The 26,754-nt window shown below is 40.6% G+C and overlaps 1 protein-coding gene across 2 annotated transcripts in view; it reads right to left on the reverse strand.

Annotated features, from left to right (window-relative positions):
• RASA3 (RAS p21 protein activator 3) overlaps positions 1-26,754 on the reverse strand; it is a 335,356-nt gene that overhangs the window by 95,292 nt on the left and 213,310 nt on the right. For both annotated transcript variants that reach the window (XM_040336372.1, XM_040336371.1), the window contains exons 6-10: positions 20,576-20,656; positions 14,605-14,677; positions 11,342-11,418; positions 8,086-8,190; positions 6,466-6,619 (exon numbers count right to left, since the gene is read on the reverse strand). In XM_040336372.1, coding sequence (XP_040192306.1) covers positions 6,466-6,619; positions 8,086-8,190; positions 11,342-11,418; positions 14,605-14,677; positions 20,576-20,656 — 490 coding nt within the window. The remainder of the gene's footprint in view (positions 1-6,465; positions 6,620-8,085; positions 8,191-11,341; positions 11,419-14,604; positions 14,678-20,575; positions 20,657-26,754) is intronic.

The raw sequence follows: 26,754 nt of genomic DNA on the forward strand, positions 1-26,754 counted from the left end.
CCGGCCTATCTGCATATGTTTGGCCCTATTAATATTGTGGTGACACTGACCTGATGGCCTGATAATTTCCACATCCCCAATTTCTTCATCTTCTATCACTCCTCCTTCTTCCACCACCTCAGCCTCATCCTCCACGACTCCTCCTTCTTCCACCACCTCCCCCTCATCCTCCACGACTCCTCCATCTTCTTCCAGAACTCCTTCTTTATCCATCACTACCCCTTCTAAATCACGCAATTCTGCTTCGTCCAGTTCCGCCTCATCTTCACCGAATTCTAAATCCAGAGTTAAGTCTTCCTCCTCTCTTCCTTCCACATCCTCCTCTCTTCCTTCCACATCCTCCTCTCTTCCTTCCACAGCCTCCTCCTCCTCCACATGTGGAGGTGTTTGATTTTGTGGGTGTCTGGCCCTCTCTGCCTCCTCCAATTGCTGGCGTCTTCTTTCCCCTATAATAAATACGAAAAAACAAAAGGTATACTCATCAGCACACAGATATTGTATATCATAAACCGCACACATTGCTTAGACGATACATTTATGATGATTTTTGTTTGTTTATTCTTTCAGCAATCCTCCATTTTTGGCGTAGTTCTAGGCCAAGCTCTGATCCTGCCCCTTTTTTGAAAAGAAGTGACACACATGGATGTCCCCCCAAAACATTAATTCTCGTCGACCCTCCAAATAAATATCCTTTGTTTGTTGAGACACAGGTGCTTTGCATTTCCAGATGTTAAAACATCAGCTTTATTTGCATTTTGGAGAATGAATCTTGTTTGCCTCTCACATTCACTCAATTTAATTTCTGTGATGTTGCTATTCAACAATGTTAGAAAACAAAGTTTGGGGCCAGTCAGCCATGTCCAGGTGTGTTGTTCCTGGACTAACCTCGCATTTTTGAGAAACAATGTCATATTACGCGTGTTTACTATTTCACGAAATTTGGTAAAGGTTGTTATTTTACATAAACACAATACAATATCTACACGTGTTCAAAAGTACAAGCAGGCCAAGGAGGCAGATGTGAAAAACTACATGTCAACACATTATTGCAGACATTCCCCCCCCCCCCTTAAATAATATGGACTTACTTTTACGCAGAATTTTGAGGATCTTCTTCATGTGATGTGGCTCCCTCAATTTTAAATCGGACCAACGCTTCCGGAGTTGCTCCTTGGACCTGGTGACACCAAACATTCTCCTCATTCTCCTTGCCACCTTGTCCATTATGTGTGACTTTCTACGGTTCGGTGTTTTGTAGGGCCCACATTCACCATCATAATCCTTCCTCCTCATGATGTAAACCAACTCCACCATTTCTTCAAACGCCATATTAGTGGCTTTATATCTTTTAGGCCTGGATCGGGACGGTCCTGCCTCTGTCCCTTCACTTGCGCCATGAGAGCTCCGTGCCCGCTCGTGTGACATCGCCATCTTTCCTTCCCACAGAGATTAGGGGCGTGGAAACGATGAAATGTCCCGTCAGGGGCGGAGATGAGGGCGGGGATTCTTGCATATGCGGAGTGTCGCGAATGACAACAACGTATTGACGTAGGTTACACAGAGAATATTCGCGCGATTCCAGAACCTACACAGTTAACGCCATATTTACTTTTTCAATTGATTAGGGGCATGGCAAAGGTGACGAGGGCGGCGTTTCATACATACGCGGAGTGGATAAAAGGCGCTTGACGTGATTACGTAGGTTACGTGTTCATTCATCGAGCGTAACAAACGAGGATTTTGAGAGAGGCAGGTAAGAAATTTAAACATGGGATCAGCAGCGGGCTATAAAATGTAGAGCCATGGGATGGGGGTTTGGTCTGTTGGTTGCACAGTTTTATTAAGCTATTATGTCTCTTGGATACCACAATGTGATTTTCGTACCCAAATGCTTTTGTAGACATCACAAAATAGAGATGTCAAAAATGCTGTGACTCATTAGCAATTATGTAGGGTGTATTCAGATCAGGCCAAGTATTGTTCTGTGTTGGTTGGACAGAGGTCATTAGGAAGTTTCTTTCATGTAATCAATGCTGAGGGGCAGGATATCTACACATGCAATAGTGCCTTGATGAATGCTGTCATTTGTAATAATTGTGTATGGTTGTACATTTCTATTATTTCCTGCAATGTAACCAAAGGGGCGGCATGTATTAAAAAAATGTTAGCTACAACCAACCAATGGGGCCGAGCTGGCCAGCATTTTGTAAACAAGAGACACTGTGTTTGTATTTCTATATAGGTACTACTTTTTAAACAACATATTCTATCAATGTAAATGCTGAGCCTTTTTTAAATCGTGTTTTTGGTTTATTTTTCTTTTTGTAATCTAGAATAAAATTCAAAAAAACAACATTTAACAATGGATCTCCTGCAGACCCAAGAGATTATCCAGCACTTGCTGGATAAATTTAGGGAAATGCCCATCCTGTGGGATTCAAAGCAGCCCACCTACCATAACAAGGATGTACGAGCGGCAGCACTTGAACAGCTAGCAGCATACATGAGGACATGGGTGCCAGAATGCAGTGCCAACATGGTGAAGGATAAACTTGCCAACCTCAGGGGCACATATAGGAGAGCATACAAAGCTCACCAAAAGCAGCTAAGATCTGGAGCAGCAGCAAGACCACCAAAGGAACCCAAGCTGTGGTATTACAGCCAGATGTCATTTTTGCGGGATCAACTGGAAGGCAGGCCATCTATGTCAAGTCTGAATCCCAACCTTCCCTCCACGCTACCTCCCAGCGGGACTTCCCCAGATCACAACAGCCCTGCAGAGTCGGATGAAGAGGGCCTGGCTGACAGAGAGGCAGATCTGCGCCTCTACGATGATGAGGTATAGTAGTTTCATAACTATTTATGGAATAATATTAATTATTGTTTGATTCTTGACTTGATATTGGTTAATAAAATACAAGCTGGGAAGCAAAAATGAAAAGTCGTGGGCAAACAAATAGGTGTCAGGGATGACAACTGCAGGGGTCAGAGGGTGAGTCTGTTTTCAAGTTTAAATTCACGGCAAAAAATAAGAATCAAGCATGAAAATGTGAGTGATTATATTTCGAAATATATTACAACATGTCCCTTTTTTTTACACAGGAAGAAGAGACCAGCCAGGAGGTGGCAGATCCTCTCCTCACTGACAGCCAGGCCGAAGGGGTCAGTGGCAGCCAGGAGGAGGCCGGGCCCAGTGGCGTTGAGCAGCTCCCCAGGACAACCACCACCAGCCAGGCTCCTCCCCTTTATATTAGGCCACCAGGCCGTAAGAAGAAATTGGGGGCAGTGGAGGAAGCCAGCCTCCAAATGATTAAGGAGGCGAGTGCCATCATGAGGGCCCCCCTCAACCCCACTGAGGCCTACAGTGCCTCCCTGGCACACGATCTAAATCAAGGCACGGAGGAGCAGAGGCTACTGGCAAAGGGTGTGATCAACGAGGCCCTTTGGTGGATGCAGAGGGAGCTGCTGACCCCAGACACTGGGCTATGTGACCCGGCCCGGCTTGCTCAACACCATACTCCTGCTGCCACATCATCCCCACCTGCAAGGGCCCAGGGAAGACCCGCTGTAAGGCAGCCTGGAAGGAAGGTTGCAAGGAAGAGGAGACGTTGATGCCCTGCCTTCCATTTGATCCCCCACAAATGGCATCTTGTTTGGACTACCACAGCTTGGGTTCCTTTGGTGTTATGTGCTGCTGCTTCAGATTTTAGTTTGTGTGCCTCCTGAGGTTGGCTAGTTTAGCCTTCACCATGTTTGACAATGCAAGTTTGCATGTATTTTGCTAGCTGTTCAAGTGCTGCCATTCTGTTTTTGTTCCTTTTTATCATTTGCTAAAATAAAAGCCTTTTTGTTTATTTAAAAAACGTGCCTATTGTTTGTAATACTGTGGGGATTATTTTAGGCATCAAACATTACAAAGAAATAAAATGTTTCATCTAAAATATTCACTAACTCATGTGGGGGGGGGGGGGGGGGCATTTGGTGTGCCAACATGGTAGACAATTTAAACAACATTCAAAATAATCCAGTTAAATATACAAACAAAAGCAAAATCAAAACAATTTGCTAGTAAAAAATTCTAAATGGTGACATAACTATAAACACATAAATAAAGTGGGAAAGACAAACATTAAACATTAAAAGCAAAAAATTATACATGTGGAGGACCACTAAAAATATGATACGTCGGGCCAATAAAAGATTGCTAAAATCTTACTACATCACAGCTAACAAATGTCACTTTTCAGTATGGAACAACTCAGTTGAAATAACATGAGCTAAATAACTGATTATTTATAGCAAGAGATGAATGAATAAAACGACGGCATCAAGTGTTGTTTATTGTGTGGTTTGCTTCAGTGTTCTATTGCTAGAATTAATCTTTCTATTGACGAATGTGCCATATCCCAAACAAACGTGAGTTTTACCTGAACGAGCGCTCCCGTGGCCTCATTTAGTCTGAGCATGCGCGGGGTTTTTGTACGTTGGTTTTGTGTACTCACCACCAAACATGTCCGTTCGGACAGGATTTGAGCGGACGGTTTTAAAACAAGTTTGCAAATAAATGTCTGCTGAAAAACGGCCCGGCGGGCAAATGTACGGTGAAATTCTGTACGCTCGTAACTACACACGACCAAACATGTCTGCTGAAACTGGTCCGCGGGCCAGTTTCAGCAGACATGTTTGGTCGTGAGTACGGGGCCTTACAGCACCATTTTATCTGATATCTGTTATATAACACCTTGGAAGACCTATTAGCGCTGGAAGTGACTGTGTTTTTTGTATTTCCAATGGGCTAATAGATAGCAATATTATTTAGAGGCATATAATTTTCTTAAATCTTTTAGAACTAAAAAAAAAAAAACATTTTGGCTGGACAAAGACTGCTGCTGCTGCTTGGGAAACTGACATGTACCCCCCCCCCCCCTTCAGGCAAACCAGGTATAACTCTACAGCTATTCTGGTTCGAAGTAATGAACCATACAAGAAAATGGTGTCCACAAGTGTAGTGAAGGAAACCGGGAGTCCACTCAATATAGCACATACAGCAGTGAAAACATCTGTTCGCTGTTGTGCTTATTTGCGTAAACTATCCTTAACCTTTACTATATGCATCAACTCTGATTTCTTGTAACTTTGCTATTTTTGTCTGGAGTGGTGGAGAAACATAAATTGGAGCACCACTGGCAGGGAAAAAAAGCAAAAAAACACACATGCTAGAATGTTTTTGGTTTCTGTGAAGAGTGTAAAGACAAAGCCACATGGTAGCGCACTACCAGAGAAAGATGGGAAGCTCATTAAGCACAAAGTAGACACATTAGTCATTAGGTGAAATGTATATTTATATATAAACAGTTATTAATATAGGCTAGTCACAGTTCCCTCTATTCATAAAATACTATAAAAGGAAGTAAGCAGCGCAGCTTACATCCTTTTAATATTTACTTTATGTTTATCTGATATATTTTTTCTGCTGCAGCTAACATATTTTCAGCGTACTAGTTGATATCATATTAACAGTACTAGATCACCGAGACCAGCGCTGTATTATTCCCTTACATAAAATACTATGGGCCAGATTCACGTAGATAAGCGGATCTATAGATCCGCTCGATCTACGTGATTTAAGATCCGCTCCCGCAAGTTTGAGAGGCAAGTGGCTAATTCACAAACCACTTACCTCCAAACTTGCGGCGGCGGATCCTAAATCCCCCGTCGGAATTCAAATTCCGCGGCTAGGGGGAGTGTACTATTTAAATCAGGTGCGTTCCTGCGCCAATTTAAATGCGCATGCGCCGTCCGGGGAATTTCCCGGCGTGCATTGCTCCCACTGACGTCACTAGGACGTCAGTGGTTTCGACGTGAGCGTGACTTGCGACGCGTGTGTTTGTGAATCGGCGTACGCAAACGACGTTAGAAAATTCAAATTCAACGCGGGAACGCCGGCTATACTTAACATTGGCTGCGCCTGATAAAAGCAGGGGTAAGTATACGACAGGAAAGCCGCTACGGAAACGTCGTAAGAAGACTGCGTCGGGTCCGCGTACGTTCGTGAATTTGCGTATCTCACTGATTTACATATTATTCAAGGTAAATCAGCGGGAACGCCCCCGGCGCCATTTTTAAATCGAAAATAAGATCCGACAGTGTAACACATTGTAACACTGTCGGATCTAAGCCCTATCTATGCGTAACTGATTCTATGAATCAGGCGCATAGATAGGACCAGTGTAAGTCAGAGATACGATGGTGTACCTGTAGATAGATACACCGTCGTATCTCTTTGTGAATCTGGCCCTATAAGTTCAGACCTTCCCACGTAAACCAGCAAGTTACAACCCAACTCTACCTCTACTACAATCCCTAATTCTAATCTATATTGCAGGATTTGTAAACATTTCTGGTATGATTTTTATATCATTTATGCATGACATATTGTTTGCTTTTAGTTCTAATCTGTCTTACCTCAACATCTCCAGATTTTAACAAAAGGTCTCGGAGAGGGTTGTAGTATTCGCTAGCAAACACATGATCTTCTGTGTAAACCACATTTAACCTTAACGACCCCAGTTCCTCTGGTTTTCCTGATTTGCCATTGTCTCTTGGTTGAAGCAGGTACCTGGTTTATACAAAATAAGAAGGGAATGTTTATTTTTTAATCTGCAAGTGATGAATAATGAAGAAGTTACTTCTGAAATAAGATAATATTTATAGGACAATCAGTTTATTCCAACCAACACCATACAGCATTAATAAATGCTAATTATACAGCAATTCTACATCCCAAAATAAGGTTCTGATTCCTGAAATAACATCCATGGATAGAAACATAGACAGAGTTAAATATGACACAGTTCAATGGAGTTTGATATATGTCTGTCCGTAATTTATCTTCAGCATCTGTACTGAGTGATGCATACTGGCTACACCCAATAACAATTTCTGACGACAAAGAATTACATAATCTGTAAATAGGAAACAAGTACAAATCTTCGTCACTGCCTGATCTATATTTAGGGAGCAGCTTGATCTACTGTAGTAAGTTTAATTAGAGAATTACATGGTGTCCTGCTCTAAGAAAACTGGAATGTTGGCGTCTCACATTGAGGTGTCCTTTACAAATGCTATATAGTGAGAGCACAAGCAGTAACATGTGCAAGAAATATGAATCAATGAAAAATATCAGAGTATTAGAGATACTAAGCATGCCCAGGAGCTAAGGCACATAACTAGTGGAAGGTTTTATTGAAAATGATAGAACGAATCGTCACCTGGGTGTACTGCGTACTGTTTCCACTCCAACAGCTCCTGACATGTCTACACACTGCTAAACGAACACTCAACTGGGTTTCTATTGTCCTTTAACAGCATGCCAAAAATAAAGTAAGGAAAAGAGCAGCTATTGTATGTACCATTTATTACTATAAAAGCTGCTTCAAAATATTCCAAATTTTATATAATAATAAGCAAAAGAGAAAGGGATGTTCATAATAAGTCCAAAACAGCTTCTGCATAGAATGAAAGAGCTGCCAAATGTAAAATAGTAGAGATATAGCTAGCGCAAAAATAAGATTGCACATACACAGAAAAATCAATGCTTACTTCCTATGCCATTAGGAGTCCTTTCACACCCGTGCACATGCAAAAAAACAAGCAAATGGACAAAGCGCCATGTCCTTGTTTTTTTTTATTAAAAATAATTGCCTATCTGACAGCCATGTACAGTAGGTGCGGGTGAGTTGCTGTTAGATTGAGACAAGTAGCTGATTGGGACAAGGGGTTTTGGACCATGCTTTGGACTTGATGACATCAGGACCCTAGACTGCTAGAGCATGGGGAAAAAGAAAATGCAGGGACTGGTCTAGCTGTGGGAAGGATGAAGTAAGTACATTTTCTTACTGGCCTAGAACAAAACGCACATTGAACTCTTGCAATGCAGGCACAGTTCCACTATAAGGGATAATTTTTTAGTTGCCTAGAGTTGGGCTTTAAACGTATAGAAAATACAAAACAAAAAAGCTTGACTAACTGAAAAAAAAAACAATTCTGAGATACAAGCATCACACCATAAATATAATTATATACCATGCATCATAGCAGCCGGACTGTCGTAGAACCTTTAATGGAATTTTAAGCTCTCCGAGAAATTCATCTCCAAACTTTAAGTTACTTGCATTCCACAGGTCAACTCTGCAAATGATAAATTACAAAAACAACTTAATATCTGATATTGACAAATTATATTTTCAAACAGGGGAAATATACATATATAAATTGTTGCAACCTACATTAACCAATCATATTGTCCCTGTGCTAAGTTTTTATTAGCCAGAATAAGAGCCTATGTGGATGGCCCTTGGGCTGTGTGGATAAGCTTACTTTTGACATCAGTTTGCAATGCTTTTAATACCAGACCTATCTAGATGCATGTACTGTAAAAAAATTACTTTTCAAAGATCTTCAAAGATCATAGCAAAGACTCTAAAGTGGGTTTATTGCAGGTATTACTTAAGGAGGCAGGCAAGCTGCTGCCATAAAAAAAACAAGGAAAAAGGGTATGAATTTAGTGTTTTGTTGTGAACTTTTAATGATGAATGTCTCCTAAATGCTTGTAGCTACACTAGTAAATGTTTTAAAGCATTTGGAATTTGTGAAATATTTTAGCATGCTTGATCTGGGCAAAGGTTCATTTTAAAGTTGTTTAGCAGAGACCTAACCTCTGCAAAACTCAGCAAAGAGGTAAAGATTTCAAAGTTACCCAGAGATATAACTCTCTATGTTAAGCATTAGAGAAAGAGGACAAACTACATACCAGCTTTCAGAACTGTAAAACAAAATAAATACATAAAAAAACAACTCTAATAAAGGGTACACATACAGTATATGAACAGTTGTTGATAATAGGCAAATCAGAGCTTATACCATGACATATAAAATACTTCAAGCACAAACTTGAAAGCACAGATGGTTGGCAAATTTCCAAACTTTGACATCACTTCATATAGATTATGTCAGCTGTGTATAGTCAGTCAGAAGGAAATACTGTTCCAGGGTGTTTGACTAAACCTTTAGTTTCTTTATGACAATATGCACAATTGTGAAAAATCAAGCCATATGTTGCATAGATTGTTGAAGACAGACAGACAATTATTATGACTAAAAATAAAAGTTACAACATAGATGGTATATGTTGTATGGTACAGAATGTTTCTTTAGAACACATTTTCAACTATTTAATGAAATGTAACAAAACTACTCCCCACCTAAAAATGTTCTAGTATTATTTTTTTTGTTGTGATTCCTAAAAACATCTTTGTATGCACTTATATTAAGGGTATGGTTGCATTTTTGGACTTTACATGTAATTAACATACATTTCTGGCAAAGGAAGGACAACTGTCCAGTGACACATATACAATGGGGAAAATAATTATTTGATCCCCTGTTGATTTTGTAAGTTTGCCCACTTAAGGGTCTATAATTTCTATCATAGGTGTATCTTAAGAAACTTGGTAAGAAGAAGAAGACAACTGTTGGAGTGATTATTCACAAATCGAAGAAATGAAAAATAACCACCAATCACCCCTGGTCTGGAACTCCATGTAAGATTTCTCATCATGGGATAAGGATGATCATGAAAAAAGTGAGGTATCAGCCCAGAACTACATGGGAGGAGCTTGTGAATGATCTCAAGGCAGTTGGGACTACGGGCACCAAACAAACCATTGTTAGCACAATACGCCGACATGGATTGGAATACTGCAGCACCCATAAGGTTCCCCCTCCTCAAGAAGCCACATGTACAGGCCTGTCTGAAGTTTGGTATTGAACATCTAAATGATTCAGAGGATTGGTAGAAAGTGCCATGGTCAGATGAAACCAAAATTGAGCTCTTTGGCATTACTTTGACTCGCTGTGTTTAGAGGAAGAAAAATTCTGACTATAACCTTAAGAACACAATCCCTACAGTCAAGTACGGAGGGTCTTCCAGCATAACATTGACCCAAAACATACCGCCAAGGCAACAAAAGAGTAGTTCAAGAAGAAGCACAATAAGTTCATGAAGTGGTCTAGCTAGTCTCCAAACTTTAATCCTATAGAAACCTCATGGAGGGAGCTGAAGCTTCGAGTTGCCAAGCGACAGCCAAGAAACCTTAAGGATTTAGAAGATCGTTAAAGAAGAGTGGACCAAAAACCCTCCTGAAATGTGTGCAAACCAGGTATACTAAAAGAAACGTCTTACCTTTCTGCTTGCCAACAAGGGTTTCTCCACCAAGTACTAAGTCACATTCTTCTTGGGGATCATTATTTTACTCACTGAACTGCAACTCAATTTATAACATTTGTATCATGTGTTTTTTTTCTAGATTTTGGTTGATAGTTTGTCTCTATCATTTAAAATACACCTATGATACAAATTATAGACCCTTAATTTCTTTGTAAGTGGGCAAACTTACAAAATCTGCACAAGATCAAATAATGATTTTCCCCACTGGACTTACAATTTAACTAATGGACTGTATTTTAGTGAGTTAAAGTATCTAATCATATTGCTTCGGGTGTATCTGTCTATTTTGCCAATAAAAAATTGAACCCAAAATGTATCTTGAACCACATAAGGTGCATCCAAGTAGTACTGGTCTGGTGTCTGACATAGTAAGTACAGTATATAAAGCAATACATACTGCATTAATAGATATAACTTAGTGATAATGCAATATAGAGACAATTTTAACTCATCCAAGTTAATTTTAAACACTCAGCCACCAAACTTGAATGGCATTATTTAGGCATAATCCCCATATTTGTGGATAAAATAAAACGTTTTCTCGTGACTTTATAAGAATATTCTACTGCTAAAAGAATACCAACTGCGTCTTTTTTCCTTACATAATACTAAGACGGATCAAGTGGAAGTAATGAAGACAAAGATGCAAAATAAAATATATTTTTATCTACTTTAGTAATCTTCATAATCTTCATAAAGAAGTTTATTTCGTTTTTTTACACACATTGACAGCAGAACCATCAGGTATGCTTGTAAACAGACGTCATGTGGTCACCGTGATTGGCTGTCAAGCTGATCACATGACCAGGAATAATACGGATTGGTTTCTGATTGGTAATGAGGGCTTCTGGTGACAGCATGGCATCAGTGACAGCTTAGTCTAGATTGTGAGTGTCTGGTCTCAGCCCTAAAGCATAAAATAATAAAGATTTAAAGCAGCCCCATCACACCCTGATATACAGTATATTCAATAAAAAAATCATGAAATTTATTTTCGATCCCGAATCCATCCTTACAAGCTGGAAAACTATATGGAGTATGTTTGTTACATACCTAACCTCCATTTTGTCTACATCGTCTTCTTCTATTTCAAAATGAGACTTCTTATTGTAACTACTTGGCTTGGTCACCTGTTAAAGAAGAACAAAAAAATCTAAAATGATCTAATAACAGTACATTTACATGTATTCAATAATTTTGGTCATTGAAATCTCAATGAAAAAAAGTAGAAGCAAACGAAACATCTACTGTACAATACACCAGCAATATTCTTTGTATTTACTTAATTGTCACTGAAGTGTAATAACCCAAAGCATTCATTCACTCTAACCAGGAAGGTCCAAGCCCAAAGTCTTGGTAATACAACTTTGTTGTCTTTAGATATTTTTGTTCCATGCTCCACCTCCTCCTCAAACACATAAGCCAATGAGTCAGAAAAGCAAACACAAATTAGGAGAGGAAGATGTTGAAGGGCAAGAGCAGGTGCATTCTGAACATTGTATCAATTAATATAAAAAAAACTCCAACTACCACATCACAATATTGCAATACAGCCAATATACCCAGCTGTCAGGAACCATGGATCAGATGGAGACAGAAAATGCAGTAAAAAAATACACCATTAAATGTAGTGGTAAAAATGGTACAAATAGTAAACGTAGTAAAAACATAGGCCCAGATTCTCAAAGGAGATACGACGGCGTATCTTCAGATACGCCGTCGTATCTCTGAGTCTGAGCGGTCGTATCTATGCGCCTGATTCTTAGAATCAGTTACGCATAGATTTCTATCAGATCCGACCGGCGTAAGTCTCTTACGCCTTCGGATCTTAACTGCATATTTACGCTGGCCGCTAGGGGCGTGTACGCTGATTTACGCCTAGAAATATGTAAATCAGCTAGATACGCGAATTCACGAATGTACACCCGGCCGACGCAGTACAGATACGCCGTTTACGTAAGGCTTTTCCCGGCGTAAAGTTACCCCTGCTATATGGTGGCGTACATGCGGCGTACCAATGTTAAGTATGGACGTCGTTCCCGCGTCGAATTTTGAAAAATGTACGTTGTTTGCGTAAGTCATCCGTGAATGGGGCTGGACGTAATTTACGTTCACGTCTAAACCAATACGTCCTTGCGGCGTACTTTGGAGCAATGCACACTGGGATATTCCACAGACGGCGCATGCGCCAGTCGTGAAAAACGTCAATCACGTCGGGTCATGGTTAATTTACATAACACACGCCCACCTCTTCACAATTTGAATTAGGCGGGCTTACGCTGGCCTATTTACGCTACGCCGCCGCAACTTTCTTTTGAGAATACGGCACTTGCATGTAAAAGTTGCGGAGGCGTAACGTAAATAGGATACGTTACGCCCACACAAAGTTACGCGCATCTACGGGAATCCGGGCCATAGCCAGGGTTCGGTAATCAAAGCGGGTAGTCAGTGCAAGCCAGTAAATCAGGAAGCCAAAAATCAGAATAGTCAGAGACAGCAAACAGGATCAGGAACCAGAAGGGACATCAGCCAAGCAAGTCTTTAACAGGAACACAGCAGAGAATCTTCAGATATGTTGACCAAGGCGAAGGCATGGGAGAATTGAACCAGGCAGTTTAAATAGCCAGAAAGGGCTGGCTGACGAGCAGTAAATGATCACCAGGTGAGGCACCATGGAACAATGAGAGCTGGCAATTAACCGACAGCTGAACACTGAGAAGGGAGGGCTGAGCCCAACCTTAACAGTAGCCTAGTGTTAATTATTATTGAGGTGGCTAAAAGGTTCTGTATAAAATACGTTTTTATGTTAAAAATTGCTAGGAATTTAAGCTTCTTTGTAAAAGATGTTAAACTATGACACGTAAAGTGATAATTAAAAAAAAATAAACAACTGCAAAGACTTGCTCTCTTATTTGCAGTACTGGCAATCTAAACTCAGTCAGATATAGTAGACATTTTTCTTTTCAATCAGATATAGTAGACATTTTTCTTTTAAAGGGGTACTGTAAAGGCCACCTTTACTGAGCCCAGGATTTTTTGCTGTTTTTAGTTCTTCACTAAGTTCCCATTAATCAACATAATCAATGGACAAGTCACAGGGAATTGGCTATCAGGGTTAGAGAGCTGCCAGGGTGTCAGATAATCAGGAAGTGATCACAGTGTAAGGGGTCAAAGAGTTTTCACGGTGTTAAAGTTAGAGAACTATCAGGGTATAGTGGGTTAGATAGCTATTAAGGTGTCATATAGTCAGAAAGCTATCATGTTATCAGGAGACAGAGAGCTATTATTGTATTAGGGGTCCAAAAGCTATCATGATATCAGGGGTGAAACAGCTCTCATGCTATCAGGGGTCATGGAGCTATCATGGTATCAGGGGTGAGAGAGCTCTAATGGTTTCAGAGTCTGAGAACTATCAGGGTGCCAGGGGGTGGAGAGCCGTAAAGGCCTGCTATTAGGTGCGCTAGCAGGATGGTAAAAATGTCCTTCTAGCAGCATCTTTGGAGCGGTGAAGGAGCAGTGTCTATACCGCTCCTCCACTGCTCCTGCCCATTGAAATCAATCAAGCACCGCAGCTATACCGCAGTGGTTTTTAACCCTTTATTGGCCATTAGCGGAGAGTAGAACCACCCTGCTAGCTGCCGAATAGCGTCGCAAAATTGATGGTAAAGCGCCGCTAAAAATAGCGGTGCTTTACTGCCGACACTGTCCCCACCCCAGTGTAAAAGGGGCCTTAAAGATTGGATGCAGGTTTTCATTTAGACCAGAGCACAGGTGGTCATAATGACCAAATTTCTCCATAAAGTATTTTCTTATTAACAAGTGGACCATTTTTAGGCATGGAAAATAATCGGCATCTTGTCCAATTCAGCCAACTAAGTTGAATAGCTTGAAGGCTTCAATGGTAGTCTTAAAAGTTAAATGGTTTTATTCCAACTGTGCTGGGGTAACAAAGCTTTAAGCTCATTCTGCATTTTTTCTGCTGTTCAGCTCCTCACCTGAACACAGGCAGAAAAAAAATAATGTTTAACGCCTGTATAAGTGCCAACTTCAGCTCCATGTGCATGTCGCCTAAGAATGATATACACTGTGGAAGAAGGATGTTAGTAGAAAATAAAAAGGTCCAGCTCAATGTAGGATTGTACGTTGCAGGTGAAATAAAAAGGAAACTACCTCAGTGGCTGCTCATGGCTGCTGAGATTAGCTGCTTAGCAATTTAGAATTTCAAAGTAAGACAGTTGGCAATTCACATGTGTAAGCTTCCAAACATTTGAGGATTTGAGATTTCATTTCAGCACCCCGCCCACATAAATACCAACCTCAAAATAAAACACTTCATCAAACTGTGGGTTGTTAGTCTTCTTCTTGACTTTAGTTTTCTTTGACTCCGTCCTAAAATGACATGAAAAACATCAGGGAAAAGAGACCGCAGACATATTATGCCAACACATTGTTAAAGCTATAGCAGCAGTAACATCTACATAACACCGAGTACAATGCAATATATAAAAAGACATAATAATCCAGATACAGATAAACACAACATATTGGAATGGTTTACAAAACACTTCTATTTTCCTGAGCTTTGTTTAATATGTGAACCAACATGCTCCCTATAGCAGCCTTTGCAAAGTAATGTAAAAGGTGTACGGCTGTTAGGTATGAAACAAACTATCATGGCATAGAGTGATCTGTAGGCTTACCTGGAAGATTCTCTTGAAATCAAAGCAATCCTAACACAGCCACTGGAGCTTACCCATATTTAGCTCTGCTGCGAAAAGGTTTTTTTTGGCTTGATTTTAGCCAAGAAAGAAGATTCTTTCTATCAGCAGAGAATAAAACAAGGAATTGGACAGCGCTGCCAAGCTCAACTTTAATTTGCACACATGCAGTACCTCTCACGCATCATGGAGGAAACAAATCTAGTATGAACAGGGAGATTCCGTAAACCAGAAAACATTTGCCCTTCTACTATGTTCATATTTTATATGCATGTTTAAAGGTGAACTACCCTTAAAGTGAGACTCACCGTGCACTGCAAGGGTTACAAACTTGTTTTTGCCTAGGGTATCAGTAAAAAAGCACATTAACTTACCCTATAATTTGCTACCCTGGCAGCCAGTGTTCACTTCGCTCCAGCTTGTGGACAGACCCTCGACATCCTCACTTACAATGCAGGAGTTATGGCCTACATCATACGTGATGACATCACAGCTGTGACCACCTGCTGGAGTGCTGAAGATAAGAGGCTGGGTTGGATAGGTAACATGGAAGGAGGAGTCTATGGGAGTGAGGGATAGGGTAAGTAAATGTGCCCTACTGATACCCTAGGCAAAAACATGCAGGGGGAGCCCTGTTGCAAGGGGACTCGTGAGTAGTGAAGTGAAGATGACAACACCAGAACTTGCACCTTTTAAAAACAGGTCAGCAATGGAACCTACCAGTTTTATATCTGGACAGGTTTTTTGTAGCTGTAAATGTGCAAGAGGTTGCTACCAACATACTGAAATGGTGTTACTACATTATTATTCAAACAATCATGCGGTAGGTGCACAGCAAACACTGGTTTAAGTTATCTAAGTATATATCATACTAGATCCCATTAATAAATAAAGGCTACAGACATCAATGACCTAAAATATCTAATATTCAATTATGTATTTAGCAGTATGATTCTTATGGCCTCCAGACATCTGAACAAGTTTTAAATCCATGGAGATGTATTTTGTTAATGGTTTACAGTGAAGTCCTTTACCATAAAAAGAAAAAACTAAAGCTCCCACATGTAAAAGCGGATTGATCAAATTTGGCAACCTCAAGTGGTTTGCCATACATGTCAAAAACAAGATAATATTGAACCATGAGCCTCTAAACCAGTGGTTCTCAACCTGGGGGCCCCTCTGGGGTCGAAGGAGAATTTGCCAGGGGTCACCGAATCCTCGGCTGTTCCTGAAGCCCACACTGCTCTCCCAGCCTTTTTGCGGCCGCCCAGCAGGGCTGTTCCTGGAGCCGCCCATTCAGTTCACGGCATGGCTGGGTTGCAGAGTCTAGAGGTCAGCTGACTGGTGAGAAGTGGGAGGGGCTGGAGGAGACCATGTCTCCTGATTTCGGTAAAGGTGTCAACCACAAAATCGGAGACACAATGGGGTTGATTTACTAAACCTGTAGAGTGAAAAATCTGGTGCAGTTGTGCATGGTAGCCAATCAGCTTCTAACTTCAGCTTGTTCAAGTAAGCTTTGACAAAAAAAAACTGTAAAGCTGATTGGTTTCTGTGCAGAGCTGCACCAGATTTTGAACTCCAGTTTTAGTAAATCAACTGCAGTAACACTACCTGTGATTAGAGTTGCCATTAAAAGTCCCCACTACAGTTCTCAGATTAGCAGAGGACCTTGATCACGAGCACTTAAGTTGGCTGATCAGAACTCCCCCCACCAGCACTGCCACTGATCCCAACTCCACACCAGCACTGCCACTGATCCCATCCCCCCCCCCCAATAATAGAGTAAGAGAAGAAATAAAAGTAGAGAATATATGGAAGTGAGACGAAAAGAGGGGGAGGAACAAAGAAAAAGGGAGAGAAAGAATAAAAGAAAGAACAAGACAGCTAGAGAGAGGAATGGGAAAATAAAACAAGAAATTTGCATTGAAAGAGATAAAAGGGAAAGAAAGGAGAACAAAGAGAGAAAGTGGTACATCCTAAAATGTACCATAATGCTGCGTACACACGATAGGTTAGTCTGATGAAAACGGTCTGATGGACCGTTTTCATCAGACCAAACCAATCGTGTGTGGGCCCCTATCCATAGGTTAAAAAAAAAGAAACTTGTTTTAAAATTATCTGATGGATAAAAAACCTATAGAAAAAAACGATCGTCTGTGGGTACGTCCATCGGTTAAAAATCCACGCACGCTCAGAATCATGCTTGGAAGCATTGAACTTCATTTTTTTCAGCACGTCGTTGTGTTTTACGTCACTGCGTTCTGACAGGATCGTTTTTTTAACTGATGGTGTGTAGGCACGACTGACCATCAGTCAGCTTCATCGGATAACTGATGGAAAAATCCATCAGACCGTTTTCATCAGACTAACCTATCGTGTGTTCAGGGCATAAGGGGTTTTAATACTGTACGAGTGGAAGGGACTCAGGGAGCGCTAAATGTCCATGGGTTAGGAACGCAAATTACTTGTCTTGCCTTGGGTGCTGACAACCCAGGCTATGAAAATAATTTTACTGTTAGGGGTCCCCACAACATGGGAAATTTTGTTAAGGGGTCACGGCACTAAAAAGGTTGAGAATCACTGCTCTAAACCATTCAGAAGTTTTTTTTTTTTTTGCCATACACTTAGGCCGCGTACACACGGTCGTTCCAAACCGATGAGAATGGTCCGACGGGCCATTTCCATGCGTCGACTTGATTCTGAGCATTCGCGGGTTTTGAACCGATGCTTTCTGTACTAACCATCGGTTTGGACCAATCAGGCAGCGGGCCATCGGTTCAATTTTAAAGCATGTTTTAAAATTTTGGACCGGAGGACAACAGGCCGATGGGCTATACAAACGGTCGGTCCATTCTCATCGGTTTTGTCCGACCGTGTGTACGCGGCCTTACAGTAATAAGCATACATTTAAGCATCTCTATTTATGGCATTTGTTAACAATAGTAATACAAACTAGTATTTTTAACAGAATAAATACAATTTTCTAAACAATAGATAAAACTAGATTCAAATGTAAAGTGCAGTGGTCTCACATATCTAAATTTCAAGATGCTCTACACAGGGGACCATAACATTTTTTAGACATTTGGAAAAGTTAAAATTCAGGAGAAAGGAGAATAATTGTAGAAGTTAACTGCATTTCAACAAAACAGATATGTTATTCTGAAAGCTAAGCAATGCAGAAGTTTGGAGTTATATAAGCAATACAATGTTATGGTGACATTTTAGTAAGTATGGATTGTTGTTTCTTACATTATATAATACTTAAATGCTTACAGTCATGGCCAAAAGTTTTGAGAATGACACAAAGATACATTTTCACAAAGTCTGCTGCCCCAGTTTTTTTATGGCAATTTGCAGTTACTCCAGCATGTTATGAAGAGTGATCAGATGAATTGCAATTAATTGCAAAGTGCCTCTTTGCCATGAAAATGAACTTAATCCCATAAAAAAAAACATTTTCACTGCATTTGTGAAAAAGGCTTCATGGCATCCAAGAAAGTTCAGTAAGCGACCGGACCGTTTCCTACAGTTGATCCAGAGGCTGGATCGGGGCACCACCAGTACGGAGCTTATTCAGGAATGGCAGAAGGCAGGTGTGAATGCATCTGCACGCACAATGAGGCAAAGACTTTTGGAGGATGGCCTGGTGTCAAGAAATGCAGCAAAGATGCCACTTTGCAGGAAAAACATCAGGGATAGACTTATATTCTGCAAAAGGTACAGGGATTGGACTTCTGAGGACTGGGGTAAAGTCATTTTCTCTGCTGAATCCCCTTTCTGATTGTTTGGGGCATCAAAAAAAAAAAAAATGTCCAAAGAAGAGAAGGTGAGCGCTACCATCAGTCCTGTGTCATGCCAACAGTAAAGCATCCTGAGACCATTGATATATGGGGTTTCTTCTCATCCAAGGGAGTGAGCTCACTCACAATGTTGTCTAAGAAAACAGCAATGAATAAAGAATGGTACAAAAACATCCTCCAATAGCAACTTCTCCCAACCATCCAAAAACAGTTTGTTGACAAACAATGCCCTTTCCAGCATGGTGGAGAACCTTGCCATAAGGCAAAAGTGATAACCAAGTGGCTTGGGGAATAAAACATCAACATTTTGGGTCCATGGCCAAGAAACTTCCCAGACTGTAATCCCATAGAGAACTTGGTTAATCCTCAAGAGGCGGGTGAACAAAAAAAAATAAAAAATTATGACAAACTTATTGACAATGATTATGCAAGAATGGGCTAAAAAGAAGGGTCAACACTGCAAATATTGACTCTTCGCATGAACTTAATTGTTATTGTCAATAAAAGCCTTTGACACTTATGAAATCCTTGTAATTATACTTCAGTATACCATAGTAACATCTGACACAAAAATCTAAAAACACTGAAGCAGCAGATTATGTAAAAATGTATATTTGTGTCATTATAAAAACTTTTGGCCACGGCTGTACATATCATTACAATATAATTAGCAATAGCAATGTGATACTTAGGTGAGGGGTGGTCCATATAGAAGTATCCTATTCTAAACTCTACTATTCTACTTTTTATGGCACATTGAAATTTTCCTAGCTTTATGCAAGTGAGAATGTGTTAAATGTGTATATGCCACTTTGGTTCATCAGGCAAGTCATATGAAAACAGCACTGGGTCCTGGATCTAGAGAGGACAACAGCAGTAGACTCACGATATTACATTACATATCAGCCGAAGTAGGTGACAGTTCTTGAATTAGGCACAGATGCCATTTTTCCCTTGCACAACAGCAGACATCCATGCCACTGTGCAATATATGGTAAGTGAATGAACGGGCATTCTCACCTCCAAAAGGCAGAAATACCAGTGCAAATGTGTGCCAGCGTTTTAAGGCCTCATGCACACAGGACATTTTTACAGCTGCTTCTAGGGGCGTGTGACGTTTTTCTTCCCTGCCTCTAAATGCCCCTCCATGTTAGCCTATGTGTCCATGCACACACAGTAATTTAGCAGCATTTAGTGGCAGGAGCTTTTAGAGGCTGTTATAGGCAGGAAAAAAAAAACAATGCCAGTGCGTTCAGGAGCAGCAGAGTTTGGGCCGAAAAAAGTTTGAAGCTACCAACAGCTGCTAGAAGCTGCTAACCGTGTATAAAAGCTGATAACAGCTTCTAAAAGCTGTTAAACATTCGTGCTTTAGCATTACTGAATTTCAATGACCAGAATAAATTATTTATTCTGACCAATGAAATGAATTAACGCCCAAGAGCTTGACACTTGTAAAAGCTCTAAAAGCTTGTAAAAGCTTAAGACACTTTAACAAGCTCTAGGCATTTTTTCTGCAAAAACGCTGCTGGCTTCTAGGAGAGTTAAACATCCTGTGTGCATGAGGCCTTAAAGTTTATGTATAAAAAGGACCCAGACAAAAGAGACTAATAAATTGCAGGAAAACCCAAATAGATGGAAAAAAAATTCACAGCCATTTACAGCCTTAAATAGTATTATAAACGTGAAACAAATCAGTTTGACATGCTTGACACAGATAGCTATTAAAACACCCTGTCAGAATGTGCAGTATTGTGTTGCACACTTACCTTGTTGGACCCAGTAAAGTTACAGTAGCATAAGGATCACATTGTCCATTGACAATGGGGAGGCCACGGCACTCTAATACTCTGTAGAATAAGCATAAAAGTGTGTAAACATGTATCATATCAATTACAGACAGTTCAAAAAATCTGAATAGTACTACTACATACATACTACTTTTAACATACTAGTATCGCTATACCAGTAATCATAATAAATACTTTAGGTAGATGTGGGCCGTCCCACTACTAAGCGTTGCTTAAGTCATATACAATAAATAAAAACTGTCCCATATACATTAAACATTCATTACATGCATAATTGTTTTTCGAATACGACTGCTGCACAATGACTCATTATATAGACATAAAGTATTAATAGCACTATGCAAGTGTATTTTTAACTTCAGTTCACACAACAGGCTATACTTTGAGGATTTTTCTCTGTGGAAGCAGCTAAACCATTGCCCCTAATAAAATCACTTGGGCAAAATAAAGAAAATCTGGAAATCAATTTACAGGGGTGCATGTAGACCGGAGCTGAGAAAATCTGCACTGTAGGCATCTTCAATGTTGCACGTCACTTCCACATAGGTTTGCAAATGTACACTACTATGATCAAAAAAATTATATACAGGGGCCATTGACTGTGTACTGGGTCGGGGTTTGCCTTATTAGATGACTTAAACTGAATTTTCATCTGTAGCTTTAGAGCAAAAAAGTTCTGGTACAATGGAACTGCAGGTACCTCATCTCAGTTTATTATTCTGGCTCCACATATTCGGTAAAAAACTTTCCCTGTTAAAATGTTGGCATTTACAGGGGTAGTAAGTACTGATTTGAAGACATTTTTCTCTCCTTTTCAAAACAATGACAGACAAATTTGTATCTTTGAGTGAATGCTCTATATTTAATATCAACCGGAGGATGTCTACTGTACTGTAAGTAAACAAAGACAAATCTCCTGCGCTCCGGTATTTTTTGGAAAAGTGTTTGAAGAGATGGTGAAACTCAATTGCAACTCAATTAAAAAGTATCTTCCAAAGTCTTGCAGCCCTCCTCTTGGTGGTCTGCAGACCACCAAGCTCTGAGGAAAGGGGTTCTCCCCTGAAACGCGTCAGCCCTAGCCACGGTCACGGATCGAAACAATATCGTGTTATGCCGATGGTGTTGGTTCTTTGCTGCATTGTTACTCAAGGCCTGTTTTTAACACTCCCTTTGTGAGTATTATGATTTGTTTTTACTATTTTAATAAAATCCACCAATCAGTATCACACTAGGTCGGTGCGCCCTCCGTTTTCTTCTTTTTGTTTCTTACTGTACTGTAAGTTACATGCTACTTCAGCGAACTGAGTAGAAATTTTTGAGATCAGTATTGGGGAAATTAGATAAGGAAACCATAAAGGGATTTTGCTGATGCACAAATATGAGTAAAGTATACAAAAAAACGTTTATATCTAGATCTGCAATCTCACTGGACAGAGAGAGGAAATCAAGTCCCTAAATTGGACATGTACTGTTAGGCCTCGTACACACGATAGGTTAACCAAAGGACAACGGTCTGATGGACCGTTTTCATCGGTCAAAACCGATCGTGTGTGGGCCCCATAGGTTATTTAACCATCGGTTAAAAAAAAGCCAACTTGCTTTAAATTTAACCGATGGATTCCTAACCAATAGGTCAAAACCAATCGTTACTAGGCACGACCATCGGTTAAAAATCCACGCATGCTCAGAATCAAGTCGACGCATGCTTGGAAGCATTGAACTTCATTTTTTTCAGTACGTCGTTGTGTTTTACGTCACCGCGTTCTGACACGATCAGTTTATTAACCGATGGTGTGTGGGACGGCCCATCAGTCAGCTTTATCGGTTAACCGACGACAACGGTCTTTCAGACCGTTCTCATCAGATGGACTGATCGTGTGTATGAGGCTTTAGATTTCTTATATTCTGCAGGCTTGTTTGTTGCAGGCTTGGCAAAGAAATAGTACATATTCTTCCATCTACGCTTAGCAGTATGGATGGATGAATTCCCCTACTGGGCTATTGTAGAAGCGGTGGTTTTCAGAATACTCATTTGATTGGATGCAGGCACTGTTCAGGTGAAGATTTTTCAACAAGTTCAAAAGTTGATGAATTTCAGCCCTTTCACCAGGAACCATCTAAATTGCTGACAGTTTAGTCCAGCTTTAGTACCACCAAGGTGTTTTTTTTGACTAACAAGATGTTGTCTTCTATTAGACAGGACTTTTACTTTCAAAAGTATAACACGGTTGTCAGGTTGATGAGAGCATCAAAGTTCACAACACCCCACCAAGACATAACAAATCAAACATTTCGAAACAGCACACTTTTAGTAGTCTTTTTCATTACTTAGTAATAGTGCCTGAGAATTACAAACGTGCCAGATTTCTTAAAAACAGGTTGAGCGTAATATGGCCCTCACAATAAATCCTGAAAATAATCATGCTCAACCACTTAGGCCCCGTACACACAACCAAGTTTCTCGGCAGAATTCAGCCAGAAACTCGATCGGAGCCGTATTCTGTCGAGAAACCCGGTCGTGTGTACACTTTTGGCCGAGGAAGCCGACGAGGATCTCGTCGGGCCAAATAGAGAACATGTTCTCTATTTTCTCGTTGTTCAATGGGAAATTTCAGCTTGCCGAGATCCTCGGCGGCTTCACAAGGAACTTGACGAGCAAAACGATGTGTTTTGCCCGTCAAGTTTCTCGGACGTGTGTACGGGGCCTCACATTTTGGTATTCCAAGGCTTTAAAATTGTGGCAATATTAAAATATGAAATCCCTGAAGAAAAATATTTTAAAGTAACATATTACTCACTTTAGGACAATATATATTCATGTAAAAAAAATACAAACAAGTCTTAAATTGAGATCATTCAAGACATATGGTGATCACATGGAAGATTTGTTTTGGCTATTAACAGTGGGAAAAGTGCCTGAGAAAATTTCCCGTTATGCTTCAGAAGACTAACTTGACTGACCTGTGACTGGAGGAAAAATAAAGATGCCATCTTGTGACCACACAACGTTCTTACCCAAAGAAGTTTCTTTTTTTTTTGGGGGGGGCTAAGCTTTGAAGTAAAGCTAAAAAATAGATTTTTCTTTTCTCCAGATCTGTGAACTTTGCACCACTCTGCTGACCACGCACAGTCAAGTAAACAGATTTCTAAGTTTCATTTTTAAGAGGTATGGGAAAAAAATTGAAAAATCAATCAGACTTTTGTCCCACATTATTAGAATTCTGGGACACCATTCACGAGCAATTGATTCTCATTGTTAAACTCACTAAACTGGTATTTATGGCCCTAGAAAGTAGCATACTGTAGGTGCATAACATTACTTAAAGCCCAATGCCAGGCTCTGTAATATTAAAGCTAGGTAATTCTAATTTTCATGCATATATCAAAGTGTTCTGTGCTATACTTACCTTGGTCTTTATCAACTTGAAATGTTTTGTTCTTTGTGACGATTTTGCCTTATTTCTAAGTGTCTCCTTCCTCCTGTCAAGGACCCAGATCCTAGAGTCCATTGTGTGAGCAGGCCAAGGGGCAAAAATACATTTTTGAAAAAGATGCCCTCTTTTCTATGCCCACATGAGCTTTGCAGAGCACATGTCATTACTATGTCACATGAGTGCAATGTTTGACTCCTTTCACAGTCCAGAGCAGTGAAACAGACTGAGAAAAGTCAGATCATGCCACTTCTACTGAATTTTAAATCTGAACCCCAGGTAGATATATTAGACACAAATGAATGCAGTTTGGTATTCTTAAATGCAATTTATTTAAATGCAAGCATTGCAAGAGACTAAGGGCCAGATTCATGTAGATGAGCGTCGGCGTAACGTATCGTAGATACGTTACACCGCCGCAATTGTTCATCGCAAGTGCCTGATTCACCAAGCACTTGCGATGAAAACCTACGCCGGCCAATTTAAATGGGCGTGTGCCATTTAAATTAGGCGCGCTCCCACGCCGGACCTACCGTGCATGCTCCGTTTCCGAACTCCTGCCGTGCTTTGCGCACCGTGACGTCATTTTTTAGAACGGCGACACGCGTAGTGTAATTCCGTATTCCCGGACGGCTTACACAAACGACGTTATTTTTTAAATTTCGACGCGGGAACGACGGCCATACTTTATACAGCAATACGATTGCTGTGTAAAGTTAAGGCACCAAAAAAACGACTAACTTTGCGACGGGAAACTAGACTAGCGGCGGCGTAGCGAACGCGAAAAACCGACGGGAATCGCCGTAACTCCTAATTTGCATACCCCACGCTGGTTTACGACGCAAACTCCCCCCAGCGGCGGCCGCGGTATTGCATCTTAAGATCCGACAGTGTAAAACAATTACACCTGTCGGATCTTATGACTATCTATGCGTAACTGATTCTATGAATCAGTCGCATAGATAGAACAACAGATACGATGGCGTATCAGGAGATACGCCGTCGTATCTGCTCTGTGAATCTGGCCCTAAGTATTTACTGTGAAACATGTCGGGAAAGTGGCTACAGTTTTACTAGCTTCACTGACTAGAGACGCCGCTGCTGTTTAGACAACTTGCCCCTACTGGGGGCCGGGAATCTGGAGTGTGGTGAGCCTATACCAACTGAGCACACACCTCAGGTCCGGCGTGACCGCCTAGCACTGCAGATCCTACTAAACACTGATGTTTGCTGTGATTTGTTTGAAGCTGATTTTTTATTTTTTATATGTGAGTTTAATGAATGAAGTGTTGCTGTGATTTTGAATTAAACTGGTGGTACAATTTTACACTATTGGAGCACTACTTTTGTTTTCATGTACATTATTGAGGGATTATCACGGTGGTCCAGCTGAGATTCGTTTATCCATTTGTGTGTTCATACACAAGTGATTTAGCCTAACACGAGAGTAAAAGGCAAATCCGTCTGGTGAGTGCGTTTTTCAGAGGGGAGTTATCACAGCACAGAGGTGAGGTGGAAGGTCCACAGAATAAGGAATTTTCTCATCTAATTTGTTCATCAATTTTTTAGGGACTTTATATCACTTGTCACGTGGTGTTATTGAGTTTATATGTTATTTTTTATTCATTTATTATTATATTAATTAGCGCTGCAATTTTCTTACGCCAATTTAGGTTAAGTTTTTTCTGTTTAAATATTCATTCACTAAGCAGCAGCTGTAGTTTATTTCACATTTTTTCATTGGCGCAGTGGTGATAGAGGTTACCCAGGGCGTTTGTATCCTATATCAATCATATATTATAAGCATTGTTAGGCCCCATGCACACAAGACGCTGGTAAACTCGAGTTCAGAGGCATTTGGGCATTTTTTTTCAACTGCCCCTGAACACATTTAATGTTATCCTATGTGTCCATGCACACATTCACGTTTTTTTGGGTTTTAAAGCAGTTGGGTTTAGGCTCGTTTTTTCAGACGCAAAATTTTGGGTTCAGACGCAAACATTTTTGCGTTTCAAAGCTTTGGGAGAGTCTACAATGTCTTTGTTATAAACGCTGATAGCCGCAAACGCAGTAAAACGGCGCTAAATGTGGCAAAACGCCGCAAAATTTGCGGCAAAAACGGGCTAAACGGGTAAACTTCAGTTTACCCGTTGCTTCTCGTGTGCATGGGGTCTAAGGGCCAGATTCACAACGAGCGGGCGCAACGTAACTTTTCTGATTTAAGTTACACCGCCGCAAATTACACAAGTTAGTGCCCGATCCACAAAGCACTTACCTGGAAATTTGCGGCGGTGTGCATGGGGTCTAAGGGCCAGATTCACAACGAGCGGGCGCAACGTAACTTTTCTGATTTAAGTTACACCGCCGCAAATTACACAAGTTAGTGCCCGATCCACAAAGCACTTACCTGGAAATTTGCGGCGGTGTATCCTAAATCAGTCCGGCGCAAGGCAGGCCAATTCAAATGGGGCGAGTCCCATTTAAATTAGGCGCGCTCCCGCGCCAGACGTACTGCGCATGCTCCCGACGCTATTTTACCGACGTGCTTTGCGCGAAGTTACGTTGCGCCAAGTTTTGTGAATCGCGACGGGTATAAAAGAGATGCGGCGGGGAAAAAAATATTTGACAGCGACGCGGGAAAGACAGGTATACTTTTACATGGTGTACTAACTTTACACTTTGTAAAAGGTACCCTATCTTTGCGAC

This window comes from Rana temporaria, chromosome 2 (genome assembly GCF_905171775.1).
Source record: "Rana temporaria chromosome 2, aRanTem1.1, whole genome shotgun sequence".
Taxonomy (NCBI): Eukaryota; Metazoa; Chordata; class Amphibia; order Anura; family Ranidae; genus Rana; species Rana temporaria.